The following is an 18,462-nucleotide window of genomic DNA, read 5'->3' as shown; positions in this document are numbered from 1 at the left end:
AACACATGTATGTGGAAGTAAATTCAGTTTATTTCAAATGTATATTCTGCACCACAGCTTGAGAAAGACAATGTAAGCTAATTTAAAAAAAAAAAAATACAGGCACATATTGCCTTCAGCTTGCATGCATCTCTTTCTGGTTTCAGCTGAGGCATTTCCTCCCCAATGGGCAATTCAATTTTCTGCATAATTGTATCTTATGTTTTGTGGCTCTGAGGAGGGAATGCTCTGAGGTCTCCCATAAGCCCCACCATATTGTCCACCCCTCTCCCAGCATTTATATTTGGAGGGGATGCTCCTTACATTATGTTTGTGCGTGATGAGCATTCATATCCTAAAAATGAGGACTGGTTTTCCTGAGTAGAGAAAATAGTATTTTACCTAGATCAACATCTTCCACTCTTGGCCACTGGGAATATGGAATATTCTTGCAGAAGGCTTCAAGTATCTTCTCTTTAACTTGGCTAAGAGTGTCTGTATCCATGACCCGAACACTCAGGGAGTCCATTCCACAGCCTTGGAACGACACATTAAGATTCTGTGGAGAAAGATGGGTGCTTAGGGTTTAGGTAATATGCATGAATTACAGGACATAAAAAGGCCTGTGAGCTATGAGCTTTAAAAAATTTCTTGGCAGACTACATACATTTACTAAAAAAGAGATGAATTCTAAACCTAGTGAGAAGTGCTGATTTACAGCCCTGTACATTGAAATCGACTGTTTTATTCAAACAGCTAGGAGAACATGAGAGATAGCAGTGTAAGCTCCCCCTGAATTGTCCTATCCATGAACTTAATAATATAAACTTAAACAAAATACAGGAACCATCTCAAGTAGGGAGTAGGAAACATAACATCAGTTCCTTTTACAAATTCACCTTATTATAGAAAGAAAAGCTGAGATTTAGCACCAATGAATGAATGAATGAATGAGTATATATATATATATATATATATATATATATATATATATATATAGCATAAAGCAATGGCACCTGATGCACTTACAATGATGACAAACTGTACAAGTCTAGTCATCATAAAAGCATCAACAGGATATTCTCTGACCTTGCTTGTTCTCAAAACCTAAAAGTATAATGTGAATAAGAATTTCTAAACAGAGAATCAAGTTACCCACACTTTGGGGGGTGGGGGTGCTATGGATGATATCTTTGTAGGGACCTGATTTACCATCGCCCAGGAACTCCACATTTATTTTATTACAGTTGCTTCTAAACAAAGTCAGCAGCACTTCCCAATTTGTTCTTATGGAGTTATCTCTGCAAAGAGAAAGTTAATACGGAGGGCACTGCTGCTACCCTCCTTAGCTCCGCATCATAAATTATAGATCAGTTAGTTATGGGAATCTGCAGCAAGGCAGCAAAAGATACAGTGCCAAAAACCTGTTCTCATTTACACCATCATCGCTCCTGAGTGACCCCATGATTTTGGAAGAGCTCCTCCAGATTTACGCTATTGTAATCAAAAGCAGAGTTTGGTTTGGACTTTGCAAAGGTCTGTCGACTTCATTTACTGTCAGGCTGAAGTTAACATATTCCCCCAGACTCTACATTCTTCATATGAGCTAGTCCCACAAGAGGTGTTTTACGGCATTACTTTTCAGCACAATTCCTGTAACACTCTGCATAAAAGCCTTCACACCATGGGCTCAACTTTATAACCAGCAACCTTTTTCCCTGGCAGTAAAGTCACTGTTTTGCCAGAACCTGTAAAGAGGAGACACTCCTTTTTTTTCTTTTTTTCTTTTAAACCCAGCTCATTGTTACACAGCAAATGATACTGGAATAGTTATTTTTTCAGCATATCCTGGATCTCAGCCAATTGGATAGAATTTTCAATAGACTTGACATATGCTCTGCCTTGCAGATCTTAGTGCCCAGATGTTTTAAAGATAGATGTATATCCATGGCCTATCTTAAAAACAAATCCAACTGTATTATCAGTGGAAAACAATTTCCTTTGGGAGCATGCCGACTAATCACAGCGTACCTTACTGACTGGATGGACACATGGGTTTATTTGGGTTTCCACCCCTGCAGTTCTTCTTACCACTGGTCATACTTCAGCCAATCTGCCCATCAGGGGAATAAGCTACCTCAGTTGTGGTTGTTCAGAAACCAGATGCATACCCCAATCACCTCCAGAACTAAGACCCAGAAAGAGGGCACAGTGTCACACCCCTATCAGTTCCAAAAGCTGGTACTGCTGCTTACCCAAGCCTCAAATATAGCCATGATATTAACAAATCCTTTTACTGAAGAGTAGCCATCTCTTACCCTTGGCTTTGCTTCAATGTTCTCTCGCAATAGCCATTCTTCATTGAGAGTATACCTGGCTTTTCCAGTGATGGCATCTATAGATCCTTTATTGATTTGTTGCTTGATGGCACACAGCAGCAAGAAGAAAGGTTCTCCAACTGTTTCCTGGTGGTGAAATAAGAGGATATGATTTTCTGATCAGAAACAAATGAGGACAATTTCTCACAACACTACCCAAGCATTTACAGTAGCGATGGGGAACCTTTTTTGGTTCAAGGTCCACATTGGCTCTGGGGAAGGACCCTGGGTGCTGTAGCCAGCTGTGGGCGGGGCCACAGCCCAAAGTGGGCGGGGCCACCCCATTGCCAGCATTTGGCCCCTCACACACAAAGCGCTCACACACTCACTGACTCCCCATTCATACAAACTAACTCCCCATTCGAACAGACATTCACATATGCCCCATTCAGACACTTAAGCCACTCACTCTGCATTCATTCATATATATATATATATATATATATATATATGTATGTATGTATATATATATGTATACACACATGCACACACACACGGCCAGAGCAAGTCCCTCTCAGCCAGTGCTGTAGCAGCCAAGCAGAAGCTGCTCCTTCAGGAGCCAACCCTTCAAGGTGCTTGAAGGGTCTCGAAGCAAGGGCCCCCAAAGAAGCCGTCTCCACATGCCCCTCAATGTTCCTGTTGGGAAAGGCAAGAGATGCACTGGCTTCACTCCCCCATCAACTTTCTTGACCAGTAAAGTGAGGGTGGGGGAGTGAAACAGATAGAGCCAGCAGCTCAAGAGTGCTCCTCAAGCTGGTGGCTTCACTCTTCCCTCGCCTTTCCTAACTGGGAAAGGAAGGGTGAGGGGAGAAGCAGAGAAGACTGAGTGAGCGGCTCAAGGAGTGCTCCTTGGACCCGTGGCTCAGTTGGAAACTGCTCTCCTGCCCCTCTCCCTTCTCTGAGGGGGGAGGGGCTTCAGGTGAAGGGTCCTCACTGGAAGCTTTGAAAGGTGGACCAAATTACATAGTCATTTTAATCTCCAGTTACAAATGCTGTCTTATTTAGAGAGGTGAATGTTGCAAGCAAAGTTCTCTTAAAACCCTGGAGAGCCAAGACAGCTTTCAAACAACTAAAAAGAGGTGCTTACCATCCTATACAATCAAGTAATATTATCACAGAAACTACAAGCATCCACTCAGGGCAAGAAGCAGATGTGGAAGAAATAATACAATGAAATGACTATGGGCATGTTTAAAGAGCCAAAATGAAATTATCCAGGCCAAAAACTGTAGCACTACAGAAATAGAGGTTATATTATCATAAATTTCCTACAAGTAGTTGTGATCCTTGCTCACTATCTTGTGAAGCCATAGCATATATATATATGTCTCTATACTGGGAAGACAGGTAATGTTGTCGATGTTATAACCTAGAACCTGTCCAAGCTTTAATTCCATACTTATTTTATGTCAATACTTTAACACTGATGCCACTCAAATTGGATAACAATAACTTTATTCACACTCTCAATATAGTTTTTCAAAGATTCTAAAGGCAATTTTCCAGATTAAATTCACTAAGTTTCACATTCAGATATCTGCAAGCTAACACCAATGTATTGTATTAATTCAGAAAGTTCAGAAACCCTTAATAAACCAGCCTCCTTAATATTCATTAATATTTTTTCAACTAAAACATGTTTATATTAATTTACCATTTTATAATTCAACTTTTCTCTCTCCCTCATGTATGCACGCACGCACGCACGCACGCACACACTTCTTCTGAATCTCTAATTGCTCAGGGCAAGAGAAGAACAATGATGTAAAAATGTTTTAGAAATCCAAGTGGTCAGCATCTGTTCATTGGGATTCCTCCGCTTGATTAATGCTAACATTATGATTGCTTTCTCATCACTACAGCAACTAATTTAATGCTGTACTTGGGAAGCTAGTATATGGCTGTAGATGGGTATATGCCATCTATTTTGTAGGGCCAAGAATTAATATGTCATAAGCAGCATTTCTTATGATAAAAACAGTAATCCTAGCTTCCCTCTTTGAAGGTTTTGTCAACACCTCTGTTGTGGTCACCAGTTTACGTTTGAATTTTATTTCTGTGAGTTTTCTGCATGAATTTGTTTTTCTGCAGAAATTTTTCTGCATGCATTTGCATGAATAGTAGAAGTGCCACTGTATGAGAAATAGGGATACTTACTTAGAAGGGAGCAGAAAAATATCAATGATCCTGAACCCTAGAAGTGATGAAGACTATTGTACATCAGGTTATAGTATTAATTCAGGTTGCATTATTCTGGCTACTCACATGTAAATGGAAAAAAAGAGGTGTAACAAGAGTGTTATTGTAACTAAACTTTAATGAGAGGAGAGGACAAAAGTGGAAAGTGGTATGGACTGCTTCTGATTTTTTTCTATAGTGCAATCCTATCCATGTTTACTAGGAATTAAGTCCTACTGTGTTCAATAGAGCTTACTCCCAAGTAAGTGTGTTTAAGACAGCACCCTTAGATAATGTTGCTGTCAGGAGGTTTGCTGAGAAGGCTGACCTTACTATGAAATGCTAGTGGCACATAGAGAATGGTTTGTTTGTTTGTTTGTTATTAGCACGTATATAGTCCTTTATTTGCTAAAAAGCCATCAAGGCAGAGCACAATAATTTAAACAATAAAACCTTAAAACAAAAGAACAAAAGCATTAAAAACAGTAAAAAGTGTTTTAAAGTGTTAAAACAACTGCGTAATTTAAAAGGCTAAATTTAAAATGTCTTCAGACCCTTTCCAAGAGCCAAGAGAGTGGGGTCTACATGTAGTTCTTGAGGAAACACAATCCACAATTTGGGAGCAACACAAGAGAAACCCCTTTCAGATGTGCCTGACAAAAGGGTCTCTGTGGGTAATAGTGCCATCAAGATGGCCTCTCCTGCATGAACTGTGTAATATTTAATTTAGATTCAGACCATTGCAAAAATCAAGGTCATATTAGTGTGGTTCTAGATTCAAATTTGGATCCATTCTCCAACACATCAAACCCCTATGGCTGAACCTCTACCACAAAATGTGTGAAAGTCTCAGCCAGAGACAAACTACACCTGAATCATAAAGTTGCTTCCAAAGGCAGTAAAAGTCTTCTGTAGGTGTCTCTACACCAGCCTAAAATCCTGCATTTAAAATGGGGCTTTCTGCTTCCATTTTAAATGCCGGATCAAAATAACTCCCTTTTTCATGTGCTTCCTTTCCCCCTCCCTCCTTCCCCCTCCTTCTCCCCGTATCTGAGTCTTCCATTATCTTTCACTGATCTCGCTCCTCTTCTTGCCTCTTTTACTCTTTTCACAGAGGAACCTGAAGCAGAACACAATGGGGTAATTTGATAGTTCATTATAATTTAAAAACAGAACAAAGGGCATTTAGTGCAGGGGATGCCTTGAATTATCACAGCGTCATGTAAAGAGCCTGTAAACTTTTGTGATGGAGCAATCTCAATAGCAGGATAAAAGCTCTGTGTGAAGGAGCCATGTGAGAAGGCCACACTGACAGGGCTGGCATTTATCACGTTGGCATAGCATATATTGCATCTGATTTAGCAGAGCATGGGACCACTTTTTTTCTCTATCCAAGCGTGCCACAGCAAGTAGCAGCTAAGCAGCCATTTCAGCTGCTACTGCAGTGCTAATGCTGCTGACTTCACAGCAAATGTTTTTACACTAGAAATACAATATAAAGCCCAGCCTCTGACATGCTATTTCTTTGTCTGTTTGCTCTGAATTCCAGAAGCCATGGGTTGTTGTGAAAATCTGCAGAAACACAAAGACAATATATTTAAAAGATGGGAAAGGAAGTGGACAGCAAGGGACTACAGACGAAATGGCTAACTTGGAATTTATTTCAAAATTATTGTGGGGAAACTGGTTTGGAAACAAGTCAAAAACATCCTTGGACCAGGCTTTTTGTTGCGGGGGAGGGAGCTTAATGTGCTTATTCAAGGAAAAATATTTTTTGAATACATTAACAGAGCACATTTTCTTGTCTATTGTATTTGTTTTTTAATGAGATACTTTGTGATTTATGACTGCAGTGTTATAGGTTCATAAAAGTAACCTTGGGCACCAAAATAGCTCTGTATTAATGAAAACCAACGTTAAGGTTGGCATCCGTTGAAATGTTCCATGTACGATATTGTGAAGCTGTGTTTATATATGGCTGGATTAAAAATCCAACTAGGAAAAAACACTGAATGCTCAGGGTAAATTTACATGCTACTCTTGTAATAAGACTGATATGTTAGAGATATCGCCTTGGGAACATCATATAGGCAGTTCCAAAATGCCTGAGGGGGCACATGAAACTATTCCAAATGCTGCCATTCAAAGTCTTTTCCTACAAAATATTGTTTTGCTGTATTGAGGCCAGCAATGAACACATAAAGCAAAATCCAGTGACTCAAGCCCCCTATACTGGCTTCATATTCTATTTCTCTGACCAGCTATCATACTCTTACAAGGAGAATTATATCTGAATCTCTGCCCCTTGCCCCTGTTCTGTTGAAATTTGCACAAGGAGCTCTATTTTAATATAATATTCAAAGTCTGATGCTACATACGTAAGCTCATGCCTTATGTGTTAATTTATCCATAAGTACTCTGGATAATGGCTTCCCAGGCTCCACCTTTAGAATCCCTAAGGGTAGATTAGAATCTCCACTTCCTATCTCAGAATACACTGAAAGGATGGAAAGCCCATGATGCTACTACTCTGACTGCATTAAGCCACCTTACATTCTGTCTAGATAATCACTGCATTTCTTGGTTCTTACAAGGGAGGGTAAAGACCTCCTAAAATGTAATTTAGGAGGGTTCATCTGTTAGTATAAAGCAGTACTCAATTCATTCTTCCACTTATGATTCCTCTATCCAACTCGGAGAAATTTTGGGTGCTTTTCTTAAGGCCAAACTAGAGGTGACATTAATTATATGATTACAGTTAACATGTCTGGGTTTTAAACTTTACATAGAAAAACTTAAACTTTAAATAACAGCGGAGGGGGTGGGGGATCAGAACTGAGCCAAGGGTGTGTAGGGAGAAGTCCATTCTTTCCTCTATGTTGTGGTCCTACTGAAAACTCCACCTCCCGCCCCCACACCCAATATTTACCTCCCAGGATGAATAGCAGCTTTCACAGGAGGGGGTCACTGGGACTGTGGCATGGGGGAAACTATTTTTCGCCTCCCTGCATTCCCAATGCTAATCTCCTCCTCCACAACTGCTTTTTAAAATTTTAAAATTAGGTTAACTGCAATCATGCAGTTAATATTTGGCCTTCGGTGACCCAGTTTGCACGACAAGACAACCAATTTTGGATGATAACCCATGGTAGGTTGTCATGATGCCTGAACCCGGCATGGTTTCCGCAGGGTGGCTTATTTTTCATGAACAAGCTACCCTGAGAATCCATGGCTTGTTGTTGGGTTGTTCAGGGCCACCCTTGTTGTGATGTCCAAACCTGGCACAGTGTGGCTTGTTGGAAGAGCTACTGAGGCACTTGGCAAGAGTGGCGAAAAACCCTGCCGCTCCTTGTAATCTTGCAAGTGCCACTGCCATCCTCCCTCATCCCTTGTCACTGCCCTCCACCCCACACTCCTATACACTGAGAAGAAATTACACTGGAGAGTGTCCCGAATGCATTCACAACCTTAAAAAAAAAAAAAATCAGTCTTGAGTAGTTGTGAAAGTCCACCGCTATGAAATTTGTGTAATTTCCCCCTCAGCTTTACTGCTCTGCCATGAAATTTTTGTATTTTTAGCAATCTGCCTCACTGTTTTGTAACCCATATGTATATCTGACACCTAACAACAGAGACCAGTGGAAGGAAGTGACAAGCATGAAGGGGGGGACACACCTGAAAGCAGCAGGAGGGTGCATATGGAGGAACTTTTGCGGTGGGTGTAATTGCTGCGGGTGTGTATGAAGCCGCCTTTAAAAACATGGTGTTTGCTAGCAAGGGAAGCCCTGAAGTGGAGGATGAAATTGACAAGGACACTGACGAGAGAAAAATGGAATGATTTTTTGAAAAAAATTTGCGAATGCATTACATAGGTGCTCAGAAAATTAATTCCATTTGGCGATCTGAGGAGAGGGGTGTGTGGAGTTTCCCTTGAGAGCTGGCAAGCCCAGCAGACCACTTGCAAAAGCTGACATAGGGACTGAAGTAATGAGGGATTCTGCCACAGAGGTGCCTGGAATACATGCTGGGAGCCAGCGAGAAGACTGGGGGGGGGGGGGACAAGCCACAGAAAGCTGCAAAGCATCCGATCGTCTGTTGGGTTAATGAGAGAACCATAGATCCATGGTGGCTTATTCTCAGGGTGGCTTAGTGTGACATGTGAACTCTCCTAATGTATGACAAAGGAAACAGTTTTGTGGGATTTCTCCATTACAACTTAATGTAACTTTACATTTGTTAAAGCAACTCCAGTTTTCTGTTGAAAAACTTATTTCAACTCCCCTCCGCTAAAATATACAGTAAGTTCCTGGTAGGGATGTCAGAGAAATCCACTGCAGATTCAAATGAGGCTGGATTCTTTGGAATCTGGCCTCAGGAATCCGCAGCGGATCGGGACCACTTACCTTTGCTCCAGGAGGACTGGAGGTGGAACAGCACTCGGCTGCTTCTTCCAGCCAGAGCTGTTCGCCTCCTCCCTGTCCCTGCCGATTGCCTTCAAAAAAAGTGTCTTTTTTTTTTTTTAATGGCGATCGGGGGGATGTGCCCATATCTATGTGTCCATAGCCTTATACGCAAGATTCACCACTCTATTTTGCATATAAGTCTATGGGCACATCCTCCCGATCGCCTTTTTTTTTTTTTAAGACATTTTTTTAAAGGCAATCGGCAGGGACAGGGAGGAGGCGAAGGGTTCTGGCTGGCAGGAGGGAAGGTTACGCCCCCCAAGCCAGTCCGCCCCCCCCCCCCGGAATCTGAGCAGAACAGAACCGCTCTGGAGGATTCCGGGGGCGGGGAGGAATGGATTCCCCCCCCCCCCGGATTCCCCACCGGAACAGACGGCATGGAATCCGTACACCCCTAATTCCTGGTAACTACACTATTTTTACTGGTTCAGCTCAGACAGCACACCAAATCATAGATTAGAACCTAAACCATGATTTAAGCTTCCAAATATACAGTCCAACCATGATTTAGAGATGTTTGCTTGCTGTTATTTTCCATTTATAATTTTTGCATTATGCCTTTTGTATAGTATAAAAGGTAAAGGTGTCCCCAACCGGTCGTGTCCGACTCTAGGGTGCGGTGCTCATCCCCGTTTCTAAGCCGAAGAGCCAGCACTGTCCGAAGACGCTTCCGTGGTCATGTGGCCGGCATGACTGAACACCGAGGTGCACGGAACGCTGTTACCTTTCCCGCTGAAGCGGTATCTATTTATCTACTTGCAATTTCTTGCTTTCGAACTGCTAGGTTGGCAGGAGCTGGGACTGAAGACGGGAGCTCACTCCGTCACGCGGCACTCGGGTCTCGAACTGCTGTCCTGCCGACCTTCCAGTCTGCAGTTCAGCGTCTTAACCACTAAGCCACCGTGGCCCTATTGTATAGTATAGCTGTTTCTCAATATGAAATAACAGCTGTAACTATGGTTAGAGATGAAGTCATATTACATCAAACGATTATTAGCACAAACCAGGCTTTTCAAAAATACTTCAAACAATTGGGTAGGATCCAGTGGTGTCCTATCGCTAGCGGTGAGCACCGCTGGTCCCCGGCATGCGTGCGGCTCCTACCACCAGTGGTGGCGATATAGCGCTTCTTGGGGCAAGCCCCCAAAGTACCGGAAATGCAAGTTTCTGGAAGGGACAGGTCGCACCTTCCAGAAACTACCGTTTCTGGTCGTTTGGGGTCTTGTCCCTGGAAGCACTATATTGCTGGCAGCTCTGGTAGAGGCTGGGTGCGAGTGCACCAGGGTCTGGTGGTGCTCGCCACTAGCAGTAGGGCAACTTTGGATCCTACCCACTGTTTTCAATTCAGGCTTGCTAGCTGATTGCAAACCACAGTTTATCAATTCAAACATTATACCAAACCATACGTTTCCTTAATCATCGTTTGCTGTGATGTTGTGATTGAAGCAGTGTGTGTGTGTGTGGTTGTTCTCTGGAATGCTTTCAGATGGTAACTTCAGTTTTTAAAGGGCTTTCATTTTCTGGGTTTCATCATGTACATATACCATATTTGATCCATCAGCCCGTGGCCACAATCTGAACACATTCACAAGAATGGGATGTTTGCGAATTGGCCAAAAAATAAAACAAACAAACAAACAAACGAACACCCACCCAGAGATGGAAAAATTGCTGTGAATTTGTCCTTTAAGAGCTAAACTAGACAAGATACCATTTATACAATAAGCAATTGCATGAATGGCTTTCAAAAAATAAATTGTAGGTAGGTGTGAGGTCCCCTAGTTCAGGTAGAAAGAACCCAAAATTTTACTCTAGCACTTGTTAGAATAGCACTATATTTATAAACTGAACCAACTAGAAAGGCTCACCACCGGAGTTGTTCTTTGTTTAGGCCATGGTTGACTATGGTTGACTATTTTGAATCTTTCCATTTTTAGATGGCTTGCTCTTCAACCTTCCATTTCTGCAGCACAAATGGATGGATTGTTTGGCACAGCATTAATATAAAACAAATGTTTAAATCATGTAATACTAACTTAGGAGGAAAAATACAAGCAGCTGGAATTTTTCCACTGCACAATTGTTAAGGACCTTTTGCAGCAGCTGTTTCAAATAGAAGTTGTGATTAATGGGGATAATTCAAGAACTAAAAACAGACCCATCGTCACATACATCTCATGGCCCAATGCTACACGAGGGCTAGTAAATTTCTTTACTGAAACTTGCCTGGGTGAGTGGGTTTGTTTCACAGAAATGAGGTGCATAATAGAGATGCTTGGCTATCATGTATAATTTAAATTACAGGCCATGGGACAAATTTCCTGTTGGTGAATCTGGGTGTAATGCCCCTGAATTCAATAGACCAGCTTCACTTTTCCAAAGCTTTGCAGCTAAGAATAAACTCTGTCCTCCATTTTCTTCTTGTTGATCTGACCTGTCTGCTATTTCCTGATCCCCAGGTGTCTTTAGGAGGAGAACATATCCTACGTTCTTTTGATGAAAGATTATCTCTGCTCTGGGATGAGACAGACCCTCGGTCTAATCCAGCATGGCTTTTCTTATGTTCTTATTCTATTGTGATGGCAACCAGAATAATGAGACAGTGGAACAGCATAATTATTTTGAAAATCCACTGTGCACCTGTGTTCTTTGCTACGTTTTACTTCTACCTTGGAGGTACATACTTCTGAAGAACCAAAACAATAACATGTACTTTTATTTTTCATCCTTCAAGTGTGCATGGGGAAATGGACAAGCTTTCTCAAATGTGCAGCCAATTATGGCCTCTTTTTTGTGATCCTTGGAAACTGTTGAGTGGATTCTGGGATATCAGCAGGAAATTCATGTGTGGGCAGAAATGTTCTCAGTAGTAATTATCACCAGATTTAACAAAAACCTCTCAACAGTTACTACAAATAAATGGATCACTGAACACTACAATGAGAATTTTGTGCAGCTACAGTGACACAGGATAAATATGATCTCTGAAAGTGTACTTTGCCTTTTCATTAACATTGCCTTCTTCTTTTGGGAAGAGCTGAAGTAAACTGAATGACTGACTTCTCCTCTAAGACCCAACCCATCAGTCAAGCTTAGTGGGCTCAGGAAAGGAACCATTCTATCTTGTTATATCATCCATCATAGAATCTGGGCTTGAAGTGGGAACTGATTATCTAGACCCATTCCAGTCTGGGTTTCAACCTGGTTACAGGACCGAATCAGCCTTAGTGGACCTGATGGATGACCTTTATCAAGAGAGGGACAGGGGGAGTGGAATCCTGTTAATTCTGCTCCATCTTTTATCAACTTTTGATACCATCAACCATGATATCTTCCTGGATTGACTCCATGGGATGGGCATTGGAGGCACTGTGTTACAATGGTTGCGGTCTTACCTACAGGACTACTTTCAGAGAGTAACTTTTGGGGACCATTCCTCAGCCCCTTAGCAATTGAGCTATGGAGTTCTGCAAGGTACCATCTTGTCCCCAGTGTTTTTCAACATCTATATGAAGCCACTGGGAGTGGTCATTAAGGGATTTGGAACCAAGTGCCATTACTACATTAATGACACACCGCTCTATCTCCTTGTGACATCTGAATCAGGTGAGGCTGTGCAAGTCCTGGATCAGTGCCTAGGCTCAGTAATGGGCTGGATGAGGGTCAATAAACTGAAACAGAATCCTGGCAAGACAGAAGCCCTGTGGGTGAGTGGTTCCAGAATCCAGGAGATAGGCTAGATGGGGTTGCACTCCCTTTGAAGGCCAGGTTCGTAGTCTGGGGGTACTCCTAAATCCATCACTGTCACTGGAGGCCCAAGTGGCCATGGTGGCTTCGAGTGCCTTCTACCAGCTTCGGCTGGTTCGCCAGGTACAGCCTCCCCTGGACAAGGCTAACTTGGCCCCAGTGGTACAGGCGCTAGTAAGACTGGATTACTGCAATGCACTCTATGTGGGGCTGCCCTTAAGGCTGCTTTGAAACCTGAAGCAAGGGCAGAATCGTCAGCTTGGCTGTTGTCAGGAGCTGCCCCTTTTCAGCATGTAACTCCTTTGCTGAGGGAACGACACTGGGTACCTATTCACTATTGGACCAGGTTTAAGGTTTTGGTACTAGTGTATAAAGCCCTAAAGAACTTGGGACCAAGATACCTGAGAAAGCATCTTCTCCCATCAACCTGCCCGGTCAATGAGGTCATCAGAGGGCATGCTCCTGGTGTTCCTCATAGATCTATGGCCCGACTGACGTCCACTTGGAGAAATGCCTTCAGTGTGGTGGCTACCTTTCTATGGAGGTCAGGTAGGTGCCAACACTGCATTGTTTCCAGCACCTCCTGAAAACATCTTTATTCCAGGAAGCCCTCTGTGACTGACCAGCCAGTTTTTATCGGTACTCTGTTTTTAAATATAACAATTTTAAATATAGTTTTATTTATTTTATCTTTTTATCATTTAATCTTTTATTGCTCATCGCTCTGGAATCTGTTCAGATGTGAATGCTGTAAATGAATGAATGAATGAATGAATGCACAACCTTTTTGGCTCTGAAGGCTGCATCAAGTGGCACCAGGGGGCCACGCATGTGCATGCACGCACATGCACGCACACACTCACACACACGCCTGGGAGATAAGGAAGGCGTTAACTAGCTATCAAGAGAAACCCTTCCTTTTTCTCCAATCTGTGCTGAAGAAGAAGGGTTTCTCTTGCTACCACTAGCAAGTCAACCCCGTCTTTATCTCTGATCCATGCTGAGAGTCTGGAGATAAGGGAGGGATTCCCTTGTTAACACCAGCATGGGAAATCCTAGGCAGTGCTGCCGCAATATTTTGGTAGCAACAAATCCAGGGAGTCTGACGGGCCACCAGAAATGGCTTGGTGGGCCACATGCTGCCTGTGTGCTGCACTTTTTGCACCCCTGGCACAGACCTAGAAACAGAAAATTTCTACAGCAGGAGTGCACTTCCTGGCTTATTCAGGTGGCAACATATGAGGTTTTAATCAGGTCCTGGATTTTTCTTATTGCTGATTGTTTAAAATTGTTTTGGATAAATGCATGTCTCTGAGGGCTGTTTGTTTATATGTTTGTACGTAAATGGTTTTTATAATGTATTTTTAAGGTTTCAATCTTTGTAAACTGCCCAGAGAACTTCAGGGAGTATAGAAATGTAATGAATGAATGAATGACACTATCTGCAGCCTCGAGTGCTGACATAGTGGCATCAGTCCAGAATGAGTCTCTTCCTAGCCCTAATGGGCTACAACATTGGCACCCTTGTTGTTTTATTTTGTTTTTGTCACTGCTAATGGGAAGGAGGTGGCCAGTTTTGAGGAAAAAATGATGCTGCAACTGATGGAGACAATGAACAGCAGTGAAGCAGCACGAAAGGGCATGATTTGGGGCAGGAGACACATTCAAATAATATTTTGGGCTCCTGAAAGTCCCATTTATGCACTGAAAATGTTGGCTCTCAAACATTTGGTACTGACCTAAGAGATAATTCAAAGTTCTTATGAATTTAGGTAAAAGTTTTCCATTTAGAGGTCCACAACATAAGGGTGGTTGGTAGCCAGCCAAAATTTGCAAGTGCCATCTCCGACCCTGCTCCTCCTCCAACTTTGTGGACAGGACCAGTCTTGTTCCTGACATTGCTCAGGGAGTCAGAGGCTTTTGGAAGCAGTATGAAGCTTCATTGCCTCAGAGCACCCGCAAAGTTCAGTGCCTCTCAGTAATCCTTCTCTGAGAGTTTCGCTTGTGTTTTGGTTTGTGCTGGACATCAGAAGTGCTCCAACGCAGGAAGAAAATTTACTGCTTCCATGTGTCTCTTAAGCTCAGCATGAGGTCAGATGAGTCTCCCTCTTGCCTTTCATTTTATGCTATCCTCCACTAATGAGTGCATTTGTAAACCTCTGATGGGGTGAAAACAAAATACTTTTGATACCTAGCTTACAACTACACCCTCTTCCAAGACACATACTGTATCAGGTTTGTGATACTCAGGTTAAGATTTAAAGTGGCTTTTAGGAAGAATGGGCTCATCTCCAACTAACTATGTATGAGATAATCCCTGGTATCCCAGCTAGGAGGATTAAAACAACTTCTACTTGAGACCTCACACAGATGGGTTTAAGCTCTATTGATCGTACTCAATTAGGTCACCAATAAATCTCAGCATATGATTGCTCTTTTGATCATTATTCAAAGCAGCAAGTCGAGGGTAGCTATTCTGCTTTGTTTTCAATGAGACATGTTCTCACCGTTTAGACAAAATTAGAACAGGCAATATATTCCAAGACTACTAATGTATGTGATTGTTGTGGTCTCTTTCTTTGTGTCTAAACTAAATACTGTTGCTAATGAAAACTGCTATGTAATTTTATATGTATATAAACAAAATATAAGATAATATTGGGGAGAGAGAAACACTGAATGCTGTCTTTTCCTTGTCCTCTTATTCTATAGCTATGTGGATAAGAGCTGATTTTCAGCAGAACAAACAACAGACGGAGAGGTGGCACTATCTCACCCTTGTCAAAAACAACCTCCTTCCAAGTTGTCTAGTTTACTGGCATGCCTTCCACAGATTCATCCAGTCATTGGCTGCTAGACAAAATATCACAGAATTAAAGCATTATCACAGCCCACATAGAGAATCAATTTATGTTTATAACATCTGTCTTTTATCTTTCTCTTGGCTGTGACTATGCCAGGTTTAAAAGATGGGGGCAGGATGAACAAATTATTTACAAGCCAGCATCATGTTTTAGATTAACGTTTAAGAATTTCAATCTGTGTTTCACTCTCCTGCTACAAAACCCGTATCTTTCACCCTGGTTATGTGGACCAAATTCTTCCTGTGAGACAACTCTCCTGCCCTCTGACAGACACAAGGTGGAATCTGTGATGTCAGGAGTGCTAACAGACACACATTGGTTCTTTCTTCACTTGTATGGGAATTAAGGAGGCACAAGGAAAGGGGAAGTCAGAAGAACATGCGAACCACATGAGAGCTCCAGACACTGTTAATTCCTTTTGTAAACCATCCCACTCAGAAGTCCCATAAGATAAAGCTCAATCCCCCCTCGAAACGTTTTCTTGCATAATGTTCCCCTTCAGAAGAAATTAGGCAGTTGATTTTGGTTGTATCAGATTCCAGCTGAGTTCTCTGGCCCCACAAGAAGTCTCCACTTTCTTAGTGGCAAGCCAAATATATGCAAGACTAGCAAATTTTAGCACCATAGTGTACACTTAAAATAACCCAACCTGTCTTTTATTTTTTCCCCTTTCCAGGCTTGTTGAATGTCCATCATCAACCATACACAAACACACTGATTTTATTTAAATTTGTGATGCATTTTAGACTTTAAACGTCTATAGTCAAATGCTAAAATATTTTTCTCTTTAGTAAGGGAATTCTATGAAACTCATGTTGATTTTTAAAATGCAATATTATAGTCGATCACAAACTTCTGATTTAAAAGCTGGTTCATTAAAGACTATAATGCTTTGAGTAAATTTTAAACTTTTACACCACACTTCCTCCAGATGTTTTCAACTCTCATAAGCTCCAGTCAGCATGGCCCAATGGTCAGGAATGCTGGGAGTTGTAGTTAAAAACATCTGGAGCACACCAGTTTGGGAAAGGCTGTTTTTGCATATTAAGGCTGCAGTCCTATACACAGGGATGGACAAAGCTGTTTGGCTTTCTACAACATTCACATTTTTAAAGCACAAATTTGTTCCGTCCCATTTCTGCATGAGTTTGCAAATGTTTTTATTTTAAAACCCCATACAAAAAATCATGCACATTTTCATTCAAACAAACTCCCCTCCCCACAGCATGTGAACTTTGTGCAAGCAAATTTTCCCTAATGTATACATTTTTTTGATTGGAGAACTGCATTGCAAAATTTGGACAAGAGTAATAACCAAAGGATAATTGCATTCAGCTTCACCTATTAGTTCAGAAAGTGCGAATTAGGTCTGTTCACAATTTCTCCCCCATGCCTACCTGGGAGTAAGTCTTATTGAAATTAATGGGAATTACTTTTTTGTAGATGTGTATAGGACTGTACTGTCATTCACCAGACAACAGTATGTAAGAGTCCCAAAGTGGCTTCTGGGAACTAGGTGTAGGTGAAAAATGTATAAGGCAGTGCTGAGTGTATATGGGCAGTGAAGATTTGGGACAATAACTATCACTGATTATGTTTTAAAACTTAAGCTACATTAAAAATAATTACATTTGAGCCTAATTCTTGGAAGCAAATGTGAAAACCTCAAGTATGTTTTTGGCCAACAGTACACAGACAATACTTGTAAGTGCAACTAATTATTAAAACTGCATAAACAGGCGCTTTTGTGTTCAAGTTTGGATTTCTTATGTTAGCTAGACTATGGATATATCAGTCAAGCAATTTTCTAGGAGCAGACAAAGCCCCTTTGGTAAGAAACGCTGTCAACACCAGCAGTCTTAGTTAAAACATTATTATGAAAACTGAGTGATTCTGAAACAAAATTCACGTCAAATACCCGACATTCAAACACAGAAATTCCACAGCAGCATCAATGGGAATAATTTTTCTTTGAAAAACTAGTCTTGCATGATCAAAAACTGGCAAATGCTAGAAATAGGATCTCACACACACAGGCCACTTCAGGGCATGCCAGTTTTTATCTTACTGCATTATAATGGTAGAACTGATGCTCTGTTAAATGGAAAAGTATTAACACTTTCAGCAATACAATGGGAATTAAAATTTGTTGAACCTCCCCATCTTTCAGAGATCAAATGCACTATTGTTTTGATACTGCAAGAACCACTTATGTAACAGTATTTCTATACATTTTAAGCCAATTTTTAGCAGTCAGTTTTAGCAGTCTGAAATCCCTGCTCAACCAGTTTATTGGGTTGCGCTGGGCAACTCACCATCCATCAATCTGTGTCAAGGCATTGAGATAAGGATATATCTCCTGCACCACCACTTTCTACAAACTCTTGGACAGAGCAAGAACAAAACCTAAATATGCTGAATAAAGGAGAGTGAACTGTGAGCTGTGACCAATTTGCACTGCATTTTGCAAATATAATTGCTTGTATCCACCACATTTTTAACACAACTGGAGATGGTTGCAGGTAGGACACCTTCTGGTCCTAATGTTATGGATACCTTTCAGACATATACAAGTTTCTTGGAGGGCTGAGGCCCACCACCCATATAAAAGGTAAAAAGGTAAAGGTGTCCCCAACCAGTCGTGTCCGACTCTAGGGTGTGGTGCTTATCTCCATTTCTAAGCCGAAGAGCCAGCGCTGTCCGAAGACACTTCCGTGGTCATGTGGCCGGCATGACTGAACACCGAGGTGCACGGAATGCTGTTACCTTTCCCGCCAAAGCGGTACCTATTTATCTACTTGCAATTTCTTGCTTTCGAACAGGTAGGTTGGCAGGCGCTGGGACTGAAGACGG

The 18,462-nt window shown here is 41.7% G+C and overlaps 1 protein-coding gene across 1 annotated transcript in view; it reads right to left on the bottom strand.

Annotated features, from left to right (window-relative positions):
- PLXND1 (plexin D1) overlaps positions 1–18,462 on the bottom strand; it is a 237,682-nt gene that overhangs the window by 22,399 nt on the left and 196,821 nt on the right. The window contains exons 26-27 of the mRNA XM_084840269.1: positions 2,298–2,444; positions 382–538 (exon numbers count right to left, since the gene is read on the bottom strand). Coding sequence (XP_084696395.1) covers positions 382–538; positions 2,298–2,444 — 304 coding nt within the window. The remainder of the gene's footprint in view (positions 1–381; positions 539–2,297; positions 2,445–18,462) is intronic.

Source organism: Heloderma suspectum, chromosome 2 (assembly GCF_057233095.1).
Source record: "Heloderma suspectum isolate Gila_16-S chromosome 2, 16-S_ref, whole genome shotgun sequence".
Taxonomy (NCBI): domain Eukaryota; kingdom Metazoa; phylum Chordata; class Lepidosauria; order Squamata; family Helodermatidae; genus Heloderma; species Heloderma suspectum.
Note: the sequence above shows the minus strand (reverse complement) of the source record. Positions and strands in the feature narration are given on the sequence as shown.